Source organism: Xiphophorus couchianus, chromosome 20 (genome assembly GCF_001444195.1).
Source record: "Xiphophorus couchianus chromosome 20, X_couchianus-1.0, whole genome shotgun sequence".
Lineage (NCBI taxonomy): Eukaryota > Metazoa > Chordata > Actinopteri > Cyprinodontiformes > Poeciliidae > Xiphophorus > Xiphophorus couchianus.
Window position 1 is genome coordinate 1,422,914 of NC_040247.1, and position 15,611 is coordinate 1,438,524.

At 46.8% G+C, this 15,611-nt stretch overlaps 1 protein-coding gene across 8 annotated transcripts in view; it reads left to right on the forward strand.

The window, feature by feature from the left end:
* The window catches only part of chd6 (chromodomain helicase DNA binding protein 6), a 68,233-nt gene extending 52,902 nt beyond the window's left edge, over positions 1–15,331 (forward strand). For 7 of the 8 annotated variants that reach the window (XM_028003145.1, XM_028003150.1, XM_028003144.1 and 4 more), the window contains exons 32-45: positions 899–1,271; positions 1,347–1,555; positions 1,748–1,845; positions 1,983–2,735; positions 3,332–3,586; positions 4,288–4,531; positions 5,063–6,328; positions 6,829–6,980; positions 7,678–7,923; positions 10,726–11,352; positions 12,275–12,514; positions 13,088–13,228; positions 13,508–13,612; positions 13,992–15,331. In XM_028003145.1, coding sequence (XP_027858946.1) covers positions 899–1,271; positions 1,347–1,555; positions 1,748–1,845; positions 1,983–2,735; positions 3,332–3,586; positions 4,288–4,531; positions 5,063–6,328; positions 6,829–6,980; positions 7,678–7,923; positions 10,726–11,352; positions 12,275–12,514; positions 13,088–13,228; positions 13,508–13,612; positions 13,992–14,996 — 5,714 coding nt within the window. In that variant the 3' untranslated portion in view covers positions 14,997–15,331. The remainder of the gene's footprint in view (positions 1–898; positions 1,272–1,346; positions 1,556–1,747; positions 1,846–1,982; positions 2,736–3,331; positions 3,587–4,287; positions 4,532–5,062; positions 6,329–6,828; positions 6,981–7,677; positions 7,924–10,725; positions 11,353–12,274; positions 12,515–13,087; positions 13,229–13,507; positions 13,613–13,991) is intronic. The other variant, XM_028003152.1, reaches the window with a different exon arrangement.
* Positions 15,332–15,611: the final 280 nt, after the last annotated feature.

Below are 15,611 nucleotides of genomic sequence, written 5' to 3' on the forward strand. Positions count from 1 at the left end.
AAGAAGAATCTTAAGTAAAGCTTCAAAGAGCCGAAAAGAAGAAATGGCAGTGAGACAAATTTATTGCAAACAATCACTAAGCTGAAATGTGCTGTTCATCAGATGTTCAAAAGTTTAAGACCTCAGCATTTAAAAGCCTAAAACTTCGCAAAAATGTGGATTCAACGTCATTTTCTGTCCGAAATAATTTCCCTGCTGGGATGAATAAAGTAATTCTATTCTATTCTATTCTATTCTATTCTATTCTATTCTATTCTATTCTATTCTATTCTATATCCAAAAGGTTATGGAACAAAACATTAAAATCGTCACTGGAGTCAACTGCAGAATTTGCTCATTTTTATCCTTCCAGTTGAGTCCTGACTGCTTCTTAAAATAGTTCAAGCGCTTCAGAAAAACAGTCACACAGAAACACAATAAGTTAAAACCCTTTGTGTCTGGAAAATCCAGACCTCTGGAAACCGTTCCTGCTGTTCCAGCTAATATAAACCATGTTTAGTGGTTTATTTTAGCTGGTTATTAAACCAGCTGACTAAACCACGTTTAGTGGTTTATTTTAGCTGGTTATTAAACCAGCTGACTAAACCACGTTTAGTCAGCTGGTTTTATTGCTGTATTTGCTGTACAACGGCTGCTGGAAAATACAAGAGTTTTGTGGTTGACTTACCATCCAGAAATAAATAAAATTACCCTAAATAAAAGACCTTAAAACAAACTCCTTTATTTTGTTGAAAAGTTGCTTGTAATTTAGTTTTGTCTTATTTCGAGTGAATTAAGATGTTTGCTCTAGAAACTAGACCAGAAAAACTTGGTAATATTTTCTACTTTTGCACTTTGAAGCTCTACTAAAATTCAGTGCAACATCTGAATTCTTCTTCAAACCATTTTCCCTTCACAGATTCTCAGACGCCAGCCAACCCGTGCAACCAAGATGGACCCCTGGTTACCACGACGACGACGGGCACCGGGTCGGGCGTGGCATCTCTTCACGTCGTCCAGGCGCGGCCGCTGTGGCCCGCCGGCCCGGCCCTGACGGCCCGGTTCCGCCGCCTGATCACGGCCTACCAGCGCTTCACGCTGCGCAGGGAGCCTCTGCTGCGGCACGACTTCCTGCTGCACGACGGCCTGGTCGGCATGGCGATGGGGGGCGCGGGGTCGGCTCACGGTCACCACGGTGGCGGGCCGCTGGCCTGGCAGCTGGGCGAGGAGCTGAGGAGGTGCTCGGTGGTTTCCACGGAGACGGATCCGTTGTTCCTGGAGTGGCAGAGGAGGTGACGCCGCTGCAGATTGTGGTTTTGTCAGGTTTTCCCCGCCATCAGGGATTCATCCCCCTGGTTCCGTTCCAGGTGGACCCGCCGGGAGCAGGCGGACTTTTACCGCACCGTTTCGTCCTTCGGCGTCGTCTACGATCCGGAGAGGAAGGTGTTCGACTGGTCCCAGTTCAGAGCGCTGGCCCGGCTGGAGAGGAAGACAGATGAGAGCCTGGAGCGATACTTCAACTCGTTCGTCAACATGTGCAGGACGGCCTGCAAACTTCCGCCGAAGAAGGAAGAAGGTACCGAGGCTCAAAATGGCTGCTGGGAAGTGCAGTCTTTTTGCTCTGCCAACTTTTCTGAATTTCTCTGGGAGCAGGGCGTAGTCACGCTTTGAAATGCAGATTTCCAATGAATCTTATTTTCAGGAATAAATGCAGAACTTTTGCTAAACAAGACGTTTAATATTGATAATCTCCACTTTGTTTCCTCAGGGTTGGAAGATCCGGGCGTTCTTGTGGAGCCGCTGACCGAAGAGCGCGCCGCCAGGACGCTGTATCGCATCGAGTTGCTGAGGAAGATCCGAGAGCAGGTCGGGTCTCTGCAGAAACTGTTTGCTTTTCTGGGCCTCCGTAGTTGAAGCGGTTCTCTGTTTATGTCCAGAGATGTTTGTCCCTTCTGGGCCTCCGTAGTTGAAGCAGTTCTGTAAAGCTTAGTGTTGACCTGCAGGTTCTGCGCCACCCGCTCCTGTCGGCCCGCCTCCAGCTGTGCCGGCCGTCCCTCTACCTCCCCGTCTGGTGGGAGAGCGGGAAGCACGACCGGGACCTGCTGGTCGGCGCGGCCCGCCACGGCCTCAGCCGCACCGACTTCTACATCCTCAACGACCCGCAGCTCAGCTTCCTGGAGGCTCACAGGAACTACGTCAGGCGGCACCCCGCTCATCTTCATCCCCACAGCCATCATCACCCTCACCACCCTGGGATGGCGGCGACTTCGTCCCAGCTGCCTCACTGCTGCCTGTACGAGTCGGGGCTCGGCCATCACTCCCCTCAGCCTCCGGAGTATCCGCACCAGGCCTCCAACCACCACCAGCACCACCAGCAGCCGCCGCCCACGCCCTCGCCCTCCTCTTCCTCATCCTCCTCCTCTCACCCCCACCTTCAGCCTCCGCCGCTGGACGCCGGGGACTCCGGCTCTCCCAGCCTGGGCTTGGTACCGGGGTCGCGGGTGGACTTCCTGGACTGCGCTCCGTTGGATGAGACGCTGGAGCTGGGGGCGCTGCACGGAGGGAAGGTCTGCAAGGACGCGCTCAACGGGTTCCCCTTCAACTCCGCCACCGGGGGTCAGAGCATGCTCAACTCGTACGGAGTGGGCGGAGCTGACCTGGACGCCAACCTGAGGAGCGACGTCCTGGTTGGTGAGCAGGGCTCGTCGGAGGAAACGGGGCTGCTGGCGCCGTCGGTGGAGCTGGATCAGCTACAGGTACGCAGCGTCTCAGACCGGTCAGAGAACAGGTAACATGTAATTAAAATCTTAAAATGTTACAACAATCAAGTCTATTTGTGTAGCACAAGGCAGTTCAGAGTACTTTACACCGACCTTACTTTAGAGAAATAAGAAGAAGAAGAGAGAGAGGGAGACCGGGCCCAGTGGGAATGTCCCGATCCTCCTGCGGAGCCACTCCAGGCCACCTCATGTTACACTTTATCTGTTGTTTTTGAAAGATTAAATCAAATTTAAAATATAGCAAAATAGATTCTTTTCCTCAGAATGCTTCTGTTTCAGGTTGAACAGCATTAGATATAAAACTTAGATCAGCAGAAAAAAGTCACCACTTGAAGCTGGTTCGGTTTTTGGATTCCCAGTTTTCTGACAATAAGTTCAAACTTTTCAGTAATTATGGCTAAAAAAGGAGGATTTACTTAATAAAACATGTAATTTTGAGATGTTAACTAGTTCTTAAGGTATGTCCTTTTCCAAAGCACATTTTCATCTTTTTAGTGTTTTGTTAGCTCCTTTCACTGCATTTCTTAAATCTCCTTTCTTGGTATTTTCTGAATCTGTCTGGTTTCCTGCAGGCTCCCTGGGACAGCGCGGATCACACCAGTCCAGCTGAGCACATGTTCAACGAGTCTGACCCCATCCTCGGCCCCGCCGCCCTGGAGACGGGCTTTCTGGAGGAGGAGGATGAGGAGGCTCAGGGGGGAGACAGAGGAGGAGAGGAAGGAAGGACTCTGGAGGAGTGTTTAGGCCTCCCACCTTCATCCACTCCATCTCACCCTTCGACGGGGGATTCAGTGGAGCCGCTGTCGTCAAGCTACATGCTCTTTAAGGTGGAACTATGAGAACCTTAACATGCAGATGTTTAATTTGGTGTGTTTAAATTAGCTAATCTACCGCTGCAGTGTTTGCTTAGCTACTAGCAGCCGTAGCTAATTTACCACATTGATCACTTTTTAATAATCGCAAAATAAACATGATGCCTGAAAACATAAAAACGGTAACGGACTGAATGTTCTGTTCTTGGTGTGAATGTTTTTTGGTGTTGAATCCGGAGACAGGAGGTGCCACTGTTGTCAGTTGCTATGGCAACAAGTCTGCGTGTAGCGTAGCTGACACAAAGAATGAGAAAAAGTGGTTGTTCTTTAACAATTTTTTCCCTTTTTATGGCACACTTTACTAAACTGATGATACCTACATCTCCAGGTTTCATTTAGTAAACTGTTCTAGCGCGGCTATCAGCGCGGCATGTAAAAGAATCGTCTTTTCGCCTGCCAGCGTTGTGCGCATGCGCTAAATTTCTGGATGTAAACAATAAGTGTCTGTAGCGGCCGACAGACGCCGTCCTATCCAGTCATATACGCCAGTGGTTCTCACCATTTTAACCGACTCGTCGCTGTGTCATTAACAAAGTGTAGGTTGGTGATTTTAGCACACTTGGTGCTAAAATCGGTGCCAATTATTGCTCAGAAAAGATGAAGATGATCAGAATAAACCTGCAGTAATCCAGACTCCTCTGTGTTCAATCCTTCAGGACATCGGCGTGAACGAAGAGGCCAGTCCGGATCAAACGGACCTGTCGGCCAGTCCGCCGCTCCCCTACGTCCCGCCTCCGCCCCTCTCTTTACCCGACATCACCACCCACGAGCCGCAGGATGGACTTGGCCACTCCAACGTCTCCGAGAGCTTGATCCACCCAACGGAGGAAGGAGACGACCAGGAAGGAGGCGCTGGGTTTGAATTCGAAGACAAAGATGAAGAGGAAGCAGAAAAGGAAGGTACGTCAAATTTTATTAAGACAGTTTAGACTTCAAAGAAATCTCCTTTTAATTCCACATTTCAGAAATTAATGAAAGTGTGGACAGTAGCGACCGTCTTAGGAAAACTAGTGAAACAGTTATTGGGACCTGACACGATAACAAATGTTATTGGACAATATATTTTCCTGGAAGTTATGATATTGTTGCTTTGAGACATTTTTGACTAATGTAATGGTAATGGCATAAAAATGCAAGAACACATTCTCAAAGATGAATAAACTTTAAATTCACACTGGAACAGGAAGATATTCTTAATATCCAAAATAAATGAACAAAACAAGAGAAACAAATAAAATGAGTCAGGAAGTCTCTGTAAACAAAACCCTCAAAAAAAGGGCTAGTTCAGAATAAAAGACCAAACTGCAAACTTTTATCATTCAGATTTTGGTAGAAAACGAGAGAAAAGATAAATTATACAAATGGAAGTTATTGAGCTTGTTTTAATTTAACTAATTGATTTATTAGTGTTTTTGTTGTTTCTGCTGAAAGGTGCGGACCGTGGCGTCGGCGTCCTGGACGTTCCCCAGATGGAGGACGGAGAACGGGAGCCGGATAAGACGGAGGAGATCCTGCAGCGACTTTCTCCGGACCTCCAGGACGATAACGAGGATTTGTCCCGGGAGGTGCAGCCGTACCTGGGGAAGCTGGAGCAGGACAGCAGCTTGGCGTGTCCGGCGTCCATCGAGGTGCCGCCAGAAGACGTGGACGGCCTGATCCTGTATCAGACCGAAGAGGAACGCTCGATGGACAGTTCTCTTGACGCCGAGGCGTTTATCCGGAACGAAACCGGAGAGTTTTTGGAAATGAAGGAGAGCTGTGAAAGTTCTGGTGGCGGTTTTGGCGCGGATCAGGTTAACGAGATCTCCGAGGGTCGGCTGGACTGCGTCTCTCTGGGCGACACTGCGGAGGAACCGATGGAGGATAAACCTGGTCTGATGGCGATGGCCGGGTCAGAGTTAGCAGAACCCAGAGAGCGTACCGTCTCAATAGATCCCGACCAGAACCGGAGCGAAACTTCGTCTTTCTCTCTGGATCGAGAAAATCTCCTGGATCAAAATGAAATCAAGGCTAATTTGACTTTAAACGACGTCGATGCGAAGTCATCGGATCTTAAATTCTCCATCGATGAAGAGAAGAAGCCACTGCGTTTCGTGATTCCGAAAACCGAGGCAGCAGAGGACGTCTGCCCAGACAGCTCCGACATCAAGCATTCCCGTTTCCTCTCCTTCCCCATGAAGTCCGAGGACACCAAAGCCGAGCAACTGGAGTTTCCTTTGCGTTCACCGTTGCTCGACGTCAAACCCGAAGACCTCAGCCTCTCCATGAAGTCCGAGAGCTTCGACGTCAAACCCGAAGTCCTGCAGTTTGTCGCTTTCTCGGACGGCGGCAATATCAAACCGGAAGTGAAGCCGGCCGACCTGCCGTTCGCCGTCTATCCGGACGGCGTGAGGTTCAAGGCGGAGATCAAACCAGAAGCTCTGAGGTTGGCCGGATTTCCAGAGACGTCCGTCGTCAAGCCCGAAAGCAAACCTGATGCTCTGGAGTTCACAGCATTCCCGAACAGCTCTGGGATCAAAGCCGAGGTGAAGCCGGAGGTTCTGGAGTTCACAACCTCGTCTGAGGTCAAGATGGAGATGAAGCGGGAGACGCTGGAGGCGGACAGCACGGTCCTGACGCCGAAGCTGGAGCAGGGAGAAGCAGTGGCGGAGAGTCTGCTGAAAGGCCAGGTGAAGGAGGAGAGGCCGAGCTCCCCGGGTACGAACGCAACCCCTTCCATTTCACCTTTCACCTTTCAATCAGATTAAATCAATCTGATTGAATTAATCAGATTGAACCTTCAGATTCATTCAGCATTACTGGGTTGAATTTGAATATTAGGATTTTTTTTTTTTAAATCTGACTTTTATTCTCAGATTAAAATCATAAGCCTGAGATTAAAACTGAAATTCTGAGAAAAAGTCAGAATTTTTATAAAAAAAACAAAATTATATACTGTAATGATTTATGATTAAGTTAGTTTAATCTGGTGTGTAAGACAGACATAAATTTAATCCTTTATCTTCTACCTTTACCTTTTCAGTCAAATTGTTTAAATTGTTGCAGTTTTTTTAAACTATAAATAAATTATTTAATGACTGAATAAATAAAATCAATAAGTGAAACCATGAAATCAACAAAACAGTTTCATCCGTTTTATCTGTTTCATCGTCAGCTCACGTTGCTCGCCGTGACTCGTTTTTCTGCTGTCTCCTCAGTTCCTGTGGTGGAAGGATATCCCGGCAGTCCGAGGTTTGCAGCTCCGGCTTCCATGTATGAGATTCCCGAAGGCCTGCATGAGAGCCGGGAGCCGACCATCGCTCAGCTGCTGCAGGAGAAAGCGCTCTTCTCCTTCTCTGAGTGGCCAAAGGTTCGCTCAGCCCTTCCTCAGCCTGATAGGGATGCAAGCTGGGCGGCCATTTTCTTTTAAACCCTGTTTTCCCTTCTATCAAGACGTAGGGATGTGATACCGATTCCAGTATCGATTCCACTTATCGATTAGGTTCCTTATCCTTTCTCATATGGATTTTCATCGAGTTAGGAAATAAACTCTAACAGTTTTTGTGCAGACAAAAACTGTTAGAGTTTATGAAAGATCCTTCCTTTACAGGAAGGATCTTTCAAGACTTAAGATTTCAGATGTTATTTATTTTTGTCTGTTATTTTACTCCTCCTTACAACGGCTCATTAGGGCCACTGCAGACAGAAAAAAGAACTACATTTCTGCTGAAAATCTCAGAAAATTTGAGATGAATCTCAAAAATTTTCTAGAAAAAACCTGGAAATATGTGTTTCAAAGTTTAATTGGAAATTTTCTAAAAATCCCTTGAAATTTTGAGATTAATCTCAGAAATATTCTATGAAAAAAATTAAAATGTCTGAGTTTCAAAAGTTGAAAATCTGCAAGAATCAATTTTGAGATTAATTTCAGAAATTTTGGTGGAAATTTACTTCAGCAGCTAAGAAGACCTGCCAGACGTGAAAACACCAAGTTCATTATGGAACAAAACAAACGGTAGTCCTAGGGGATTTATAGCTACAGCTCTGTTTGTGATCGCCCCCTGCAGGACAGAGTTATTATCAACCGGCTGGACAGCATCTGCCACGCCATCCTGAAGGGAAAATGGCCGTCATCGAGCGAACAATACGACTCCCCTGGGTCCGTGGCGGCTAACTCGTGTCTGGCTAACAGTTTAGCGCAGCACCACCAGCACCGAGCCGGGTTCCTGTCCGGCACCTCGCCGGGCCAGCCGCGGGTCCAGCTGGGCGGTCTGGGGTTCCCCGTCCCGCCGCCCCTCACACGACTTCCCAAGGTGAGGCGTTCTGCAAAAACCAGCAAATTAATTCAATATTCTCCGTTTCACACATCTATCACCCGTCTGCGTGTTTCTGTCTTCCATGCCATGGTTCTGTCCGGTTTGTGTCCCCAGAAGTGCTCAATGTCAAAAAGAACATCTGCTGCAGAATAATCAGAAACTCAAACCCAGAGGATGTTACACTGCAAAAACACAAAACCATATTCACTCAAAACAAACTCCTACAGCTTCCAGAAAAGTTACTTTTAGTTAATTTTGTCTCATTTCAAGCGCACTAAGATATGTGGACTAGAAATGAGACAAAAATACTCAGATTTTGTGTTTTTTCATTGAATCCAGTGACTACACTAAAAAAAACACAAAATCTTACCAAGTATTCTTGGTCCAGAAAAACCTGAAGTTTGTTGTTGAAACTTGACAAAATGAATTCACTGTAAATGCAATAAACACAAATTAGTTAATAAATATGTAGATATTTTGCAGTGTTTTAAAAGCATTAAATAAGAAATAATGTTGAATTATCTTCAGTTAGTCCTGCAGCACTGATCACCTCCTGTCAACATGTTGCTTTGTTGCTTATTCTGTACCATGTAAAGCTTTTATATGTGGATATCAGTCTTGGGTAGATGATCCCGTTGCAGCGTGAAGACACACGTGCTACATCCTGCTGCCAGCTTCCTGCTGGAGGGCAAAAGCTGCTCGCCTACGATGACTAGCATTGGTTTTACTGTTAATATAACGAGCTAAATCTTAAATCTATGTGATATATAAAAGGAAAATTGATGCAGTTCTTTGCTACTAATTGTCAACACTACCACTAGGCCTGTCGCGATAAACGGTAAATCAATTAATCGTACGATAAATTAAAACTATCGATGTCATTTTAATTATCGGCATTATCGTCTCTTCTGTCCTTTTTCTCTTTCTGTTGATGACACTCAATGAAAAAAGGCTCAACTCCGGTGCTCTCCAATGACCCTCCTTCCTCATTTCCTTAGTGTAAAGCCCAGCGCAGAGACACGGTCTGAAAGCTGTAGGCCGATTGTCGGCCCGTTTTCAAAACCTGACAGGCCACACATTAGCCGACAGAAATCCTTGGTATAACGGTTCCATCGGGTTCGTTCCTGCCGTGTGGTGTCCAACAATGGGCACAAAATAATGGCTACAAGTTCAGTGAACTAATTTTAAAACCAGGCATTAATCAATGCTTTACTGCAATCTACCTGCAATGCATGTGGCTAGTGTCAGCGTAAAGTCCTGACTGAATGAAAATCATTAGAACCTGTTTACGTCACGTTAACGAAGAACAGCTGAAAAGTTACCGGGTTTATCAACTGCGGTAGCAATTTAGCTCCAACTCCTCCTCTTGTCATTTCTATATTCTTTGCATGTTGAATAAACATTAATGTTGTTTCCACATATCATCTCCAATGTCCGCTGGACTTCGGGTTGCGCCGTATCAGCTGTTTGGGATTCCCCTCCGTAATTTCCCCTCAGAAAGCAGGGAGGGGAATCCAGGCTTTCTGATTGGCTGCCTGTCACATTCAACAGGCTGCTAAGATCCCAGTCGGGAAAAAACCTGATTTAGATCGGAGCGGCAACGATGATCTACCGTAACACACCACACAATCTTAGAAAGACCAACGATCTAAGATTGTTGTAAGGGGAAAAATAGGAGCAAAAAATCATGTAGTGTGAATTATTGCATCAGGTAGTCGATGTGCCCATTTTCTCTATTTAAATCTAATTATTACTGAAGGGCAACATAATATACAGACTTCATAATCTGCACTCTTTTGGTTGAATGCAGTATTTATTTACACTTTGGCTTTATGTTTAGTTTTTTTTTTCAAGTGAGTCTTTTGTTAATGGAGACTGAGAATCCATTTTATTTTTGTTTCTGGTTGTTTTGTTTATCAGTTCCAGTGTTAAATATTCTTTTGAAAATAAAGTGTATCTATCTTTAGCAGGAAATCACATGCATTATTACATAATTTCCATTAAATCAGTGTAAAAAGGTCTTCAAACAATATTATCGTTTATCGCAATAATTTTTGAGACAATTAATCGTTGAGCAAAATTTATTGTGACAGGCCTAACTACAAGAACTAGATAACAAGGCCAGGAAAAAGTTTTAATTACAAAAATTAGCGAATGAGAGGGAAGTAGGTCAGTTATGCTAGCTTGACTATGAGAACCTTAGCATGTAGATGTGATGTGGAATCCTGTGTGTTTTGGTTCAGTTACAAAAATTAAAAATAAAGCTGACCCTCACACCAAGTCTTACAGAGCATCAGTAGAGCAGGTGTTTAAATTAGCTAATCAACCACCGCTGTGTTAGCTTAGCTAATAGCAGCGGTAGCTAATCTACCACAGCGATCATTTATTAATAATCTCAAAATAAGCATCAAGCCTAAAAACATAAAATAATTGTTTACTGGATGTTCTGTTCTTTGTTTGGGAAATGTTTGCATGTTTTTTGGTGTTTAATCCTGAAACATTAGTGGAGTTGTTGTCAGTCAGTTGCTATGGCAACGGGTCTGTGTGTAGTGTAGCCGACACAGAGAGCGAGATAAACGAAGGATTTGAAAAGTACCAGAATCGTCTTTTTGCCCTCCAGCGGATGTAAACAGTAACATGCAATGTGAATATCGTTAACGCTGCTTCCAATCAGTTTTGAATCTCACCCAGGTCTGAATCCACAGCAGCCCGTGTGTTGTGTCTAGTCCATATGTGTGTTTAACCAAAGCCATCATCTCTCTCCCATTCTTGTCTCACCCACCCTGCCCACCCGGACAGTACGTGCCGCGGGGCGCCGCATGTGGGCGCGCAGCTTGGCGCCTCACCTCCTTGCCTCTCTTGCAGGAGAGGCTCGTGGCTCCTCCCTTCCTCCCTGAGCTCAAACGGGCCGGAGGACGCCGGTCCTTCGACTACGAAGCCGCTGCAGCTGCCGCGGCCGCAAAGATCTTAGCCGGGAAGTCTGCATCGCCGAGCCACACGAGCGCCGCCGCTGCCAGCAGCTCCGGTGAAGAGAAAGTGGCGGCGGTGGCCGCTCCGTCCCACCGCGCCGGCGCCATGCTGAACGGCTGGCAGGAAGCGGCGATAGATCTGACAAAATCCTCTGGAGAAATCAGCACCACGAGCGGCGCGGGGACGAACGAAGCCGCTGGAATGGGCCACCCCAACGCCGGCGCTGGAGGCAGCCACAAGCTGCCGCCCATCACGGCGCCGCTGCCCGGCTCGGTGGGGATCGACATGTCTGGCATACTGCAGGCGGGGCTCATCCACCCGGTCACAGGGCAGATCGTCAACGGGAGCCTGAGGGGAGACGACTCCCTGAGGAGGAGGAGAGGGAGACGGAGAAACGTGGAGGCTCTGTACTCCGAGTTCGCCAAGAGCCGGGGGCTGCACCTGCCGGAGGCACAGGTGGGTGGTGGGGGCGTGGCGTAGAGTCCGAACAGGTAGAAAAACTGAGGAGAAACGGGGAAAACCCAAAAGAATCTGAGTTCAAAGGAGAATCAAAATTTTAAATTTGTACGTTTTTGTTTTTCCACTTGGGTTTCTACTGCTTCTAAAAGCAACTCAAGTGTTTTTAAAAAAGAAACCCTGCTGATTTTTGGTAATAAATTAATGTTTTCTGGTGTCTTGAGAATGAGCCGTTTAAAATACGTCCAGGACGTAAACTCACAGATCAGCAGGCAGCCGTTACCTAGCAACCCCAGCCAAGCTTTCCTGTTACGTAGCAACCCTGGCAGAACTCCAGCACTTTTGGTTGGTTGTATAATGGCTGCTGGAAAAGACAAATGTTTTATTGTTGATTGCGTGTATGTTGAGGCAGTTTGTTATCTTTGTTTCGTTTTATTGTTTCGGGTTTTTATCCAACTTTTCACTTTGGTTTAGTAAACAAAAAACTATTCTTCTTTGTTTGTTGTTGTTTTTTTAAATTTTTGTTTCAGATGGAAAACAAACTGTCTGAATATACCTGGACCTGTCTTGTTGGTTGTGCAGAAGGCTCCATTTTTGCTTTTCTTTCCCCATTGGTGGAAACAAAGACATAATCCACAATTCATGTTGTCTCCATCTTGTTTTCCTCCAACCACTTTTTCTTTTTTAAAGATGTACAGTTGAATAACTTGGCATCTGTTTGCAGCCATTTTCATGTGAGAGTGTAAACGTTGAGTTGGGGGCGTGGCCAGAAGCAGCTTATTTGGATTTAAAGTGACAAGAGACTCTAAAACAGCTCATAATAACTGACCAGACTGAAATCTCATTATTATTTATTATTGTTGCCTATAGATTTAGGGTTTAAGGAAGAATAACGGGTCACTTTAAACATCTGCACCTACAGGCTCGGGTTGAGGCCATCAGCCACTCCTCCGTGTCGTCCTCCACCTCCTCGCCGTCCCCGTCTCCGTCCGATCGGCCTGCTGGTCCTCCCACTCCCTCCTCCTCCTCCACCCCCACACCCACCCAGACGCCTCCTCAGCCAGAGATCGTGGCCATCGACAGGGAAGCAGCCAGCAAAGGCCTGATCGAGTGGCTGAGACAGAATCCGGGCTACAGCATGGATCTGCCGGCCTTCGCTCACGTACGTATCTCTGTTGGTACAGATGAAAGTTAACTGGTTTTAGGAGAGCAGCAGACCTGCAGCTCCACCAGGTTAGCTAATAGCTGCTAACGGGAGACTGATGGAGATGGTTTAGAGTATGGCAGCAGGAGTGGGTTTTCCTGTGGGCTCTTTGAGTAAACAGCATTTCAGCCAACAGTGACACCCGGCTGTTGGTCATGTGACTCCTGAGATGCGATAGAAGTGTTTCCATTGCAGTTTTGCAAAGTTCATCTGTTTTGATATGCCTGAAAAACATGTGATTTTTCCAAATTGATGTGTTTCCATTAAGGGAATTTATTTTCATAATTTCAATTTGTTAAATTTTTTGGTTAATGGAAATGCAGAAAATCGGAGCAACGGCCGTACAAAACAAACTAAAGCAGTTATTCAGAAGAAGGCCACCAGAGGGCGCTGCAGACCACAAACCTGCTGGATGTTAACACTGACATGATGAGGCAGCCTTGTTGTGACTCTCCAAACCATTTCTTAAGACGTACCATGGAGACGTTGATGTTTTAATGACTTTGTTTCGTCTCGTTTTTTGCTGGTCAGTCGGGAGCGAGTCTCCTGCACGGCTTTGTGGAGCGTCCCAAACAGAGGAGGCATCGCTGCAAAGATCCCACCAAGCTGGACATCAACACTCTGACGGGGGAGGAGAGAGTTCCTGTAGTTCACCGAGGAACAGGACGCAGGGTAGATAACACACACACACACACACACACACTGGAATAAATACCGTTTATGTTTCAGTCAGGCTGCAATTTGACCCTAAAACAGAGGTGGGTCAGAACCATCCAGATAGAAGCTGACCACAAAAAAATGGGACAACTGAAATCAGCTTTCAGATACATTAGTTTAGGATCCAGAATTTCATTTTTTGTTAGTTTTATCTGACTTTTCATACAGGATTCATCAGTTTTCAGGGTTTTTTGTATTTTTTACCTTTCTTGTCTGCATTGCTTCTCTCTGCAGCTTGGTGGCGCTATGGCTCCGGCTATCAAGGAGCTTTCCAGGTGGCTTGATGCTAACTCGGAGTATTTCGTCGCTCCAGACTGGGCAGACGTGGTCAAACACTCTGTGAGTTTCATCGTTTTTTTTTTCTTTTGTGTATTTTTTGGGGGGGATTTTTTTTTTGCGTGTAACTTTCTTTGTTGTGTTTAATTTTCAGTTTGAACCTGAAGCTCATTCTACCTCAAAACATTTAGGATTGATTCAATATAATGAATATTTATTATTCCTTATTGACTTATTGATCATCTTATTTTTTATATGCTAAACGTTTCTGAAATTTGGGTAACTTTTTCTAAATTAAATTTTTTTCCCTTCTTAATCTAGATATTATCACAAAACATTAGTAATAAATGACATCATATTAAACTGAATTTCTTTGTATTGTTTTTATCTCGGAGGTTTAAAAGGTTTCTTGAATGTTCCTGAATGTCGGCTCTTGCTCCAGGGTTTCCTTCCTGAGGGGAAGTTCTCTCGGATCCTGACGGAACCGGTCAACCGGGACCCGGGTTCGCGTCGCCGCGGACGACGGCCGCGCAGTGAGATGCCGAAGCCGCTCCTGTCCGTATCGGACTCCGCCTCCGCGGGCCTCGGCCCGCCGCTCTACGTGAACGGCGGCCTGATCGGCAGCATGGACTCCATCGTGACCCTGCAGAACCTCCGCGGCGCCATCCCCGGGATCCCCATCATGGCAGCCGGATTCCCACATGGATTCCCCGCGGGGAGCGGCGGGTCGGCGGCGGACGACGCCAAGAACGGGCTGAACATGCTGCCCATGATGCTGCACGGCATCCCGCACCCACATGGCGCCGCTGCCATCCCGCAGCACGCCCTGTTCAGCGTCGGCACCATGATGGCGCACGCACCGCCGCCGCACTCCACCGCCTCCGCTTCTGCATCCACCGTCACCACGACAACTGCAGCGTCGGAGGCAGCCAGCCCGTCATCAACGACCGCCGCCGCCGATCGAGAGAGCGGCGCCGACAAGGAGAAGCCAGCAGAGGGCGCCAAGCGAACGGCGGAGGCGGCAGCGGCCGTCATCACCTCCACCAGCAGAGTGCATCACACCTTCAACCCCTTCCTGATCCCCGGCGTGTCGCACGGCCTGCTGTACCCGCACATGTTCCTCCCCCACGGCGGCATCATGGCGCTGCCCGCCGTGACGCCGGGCGGCGGCGACGGCGTGCCGGGAAGCCCCAAAAGAAGGAGGAAACGGGCGAGGGAGGAGGAGGAGAGAGAGAGGGGGAAATCAGGAGACGCGGAGGAGAGAGAAAGTACAGTTACCGTCACCGCGTCCTCATCCGCCTCGCCGCCGAGCGAGGACAGCCGGGCCGGCCGGGCGGAACCGGACTCCATCAGCCATGGAGAAAAAGCTGCGGCGCCGGAGGAGAAAGAGGACAGGTCGGAGGAGACGGGGGACGAGGTGGACAGACGGGACGGCGAGGCGGCGTAGGACATCGTCTCCCTGCGTCTCACTGCAAAAACACAAAATATCAACAAATGTTTCTGTCCAGTTTCTACTGTAAATATACAATCACTCTTAAAACGAAACCAAACTAACTGATGAAAAACTTTTCAGGAAGAAATAAGAGCTTGTCTTACATCAGGGGTGTCCAAACGTTTGGACTTGAGGACCAAAAAAAAAACTTTTACAGTGTAATTCAGAATGCACCAATCCAGTTTTTACCAAGACCGATATCTGAGGTTCAGTCGATCAGAGGCAGAAAAAAAAAAGAATTGACTTGAATAGTTTCTTTTTTTAAAACACAGACGTGCATGTACTGAATTACAAATTAATTTGACACTGAAATATAGAAATAAATATCTTCACACGTTTGGTGAAGCATGTAAAAACAACTTTAATTTGTTCAGACAGTCCAGTGGAGTAGAACAGAAAAATATAAAATAAATAATAAAGAAACTGAAACTATTTAAAAATAAACCTCAAAAACCTTAAATGGACCAGAAAGCGCAGTTAGGAATTCTAAATGTGATGTAAAATAAATAATAAAGCACAGAATGAGACTGATTAGATCCGATACATTGTTACCGATAACAGATCAAAATC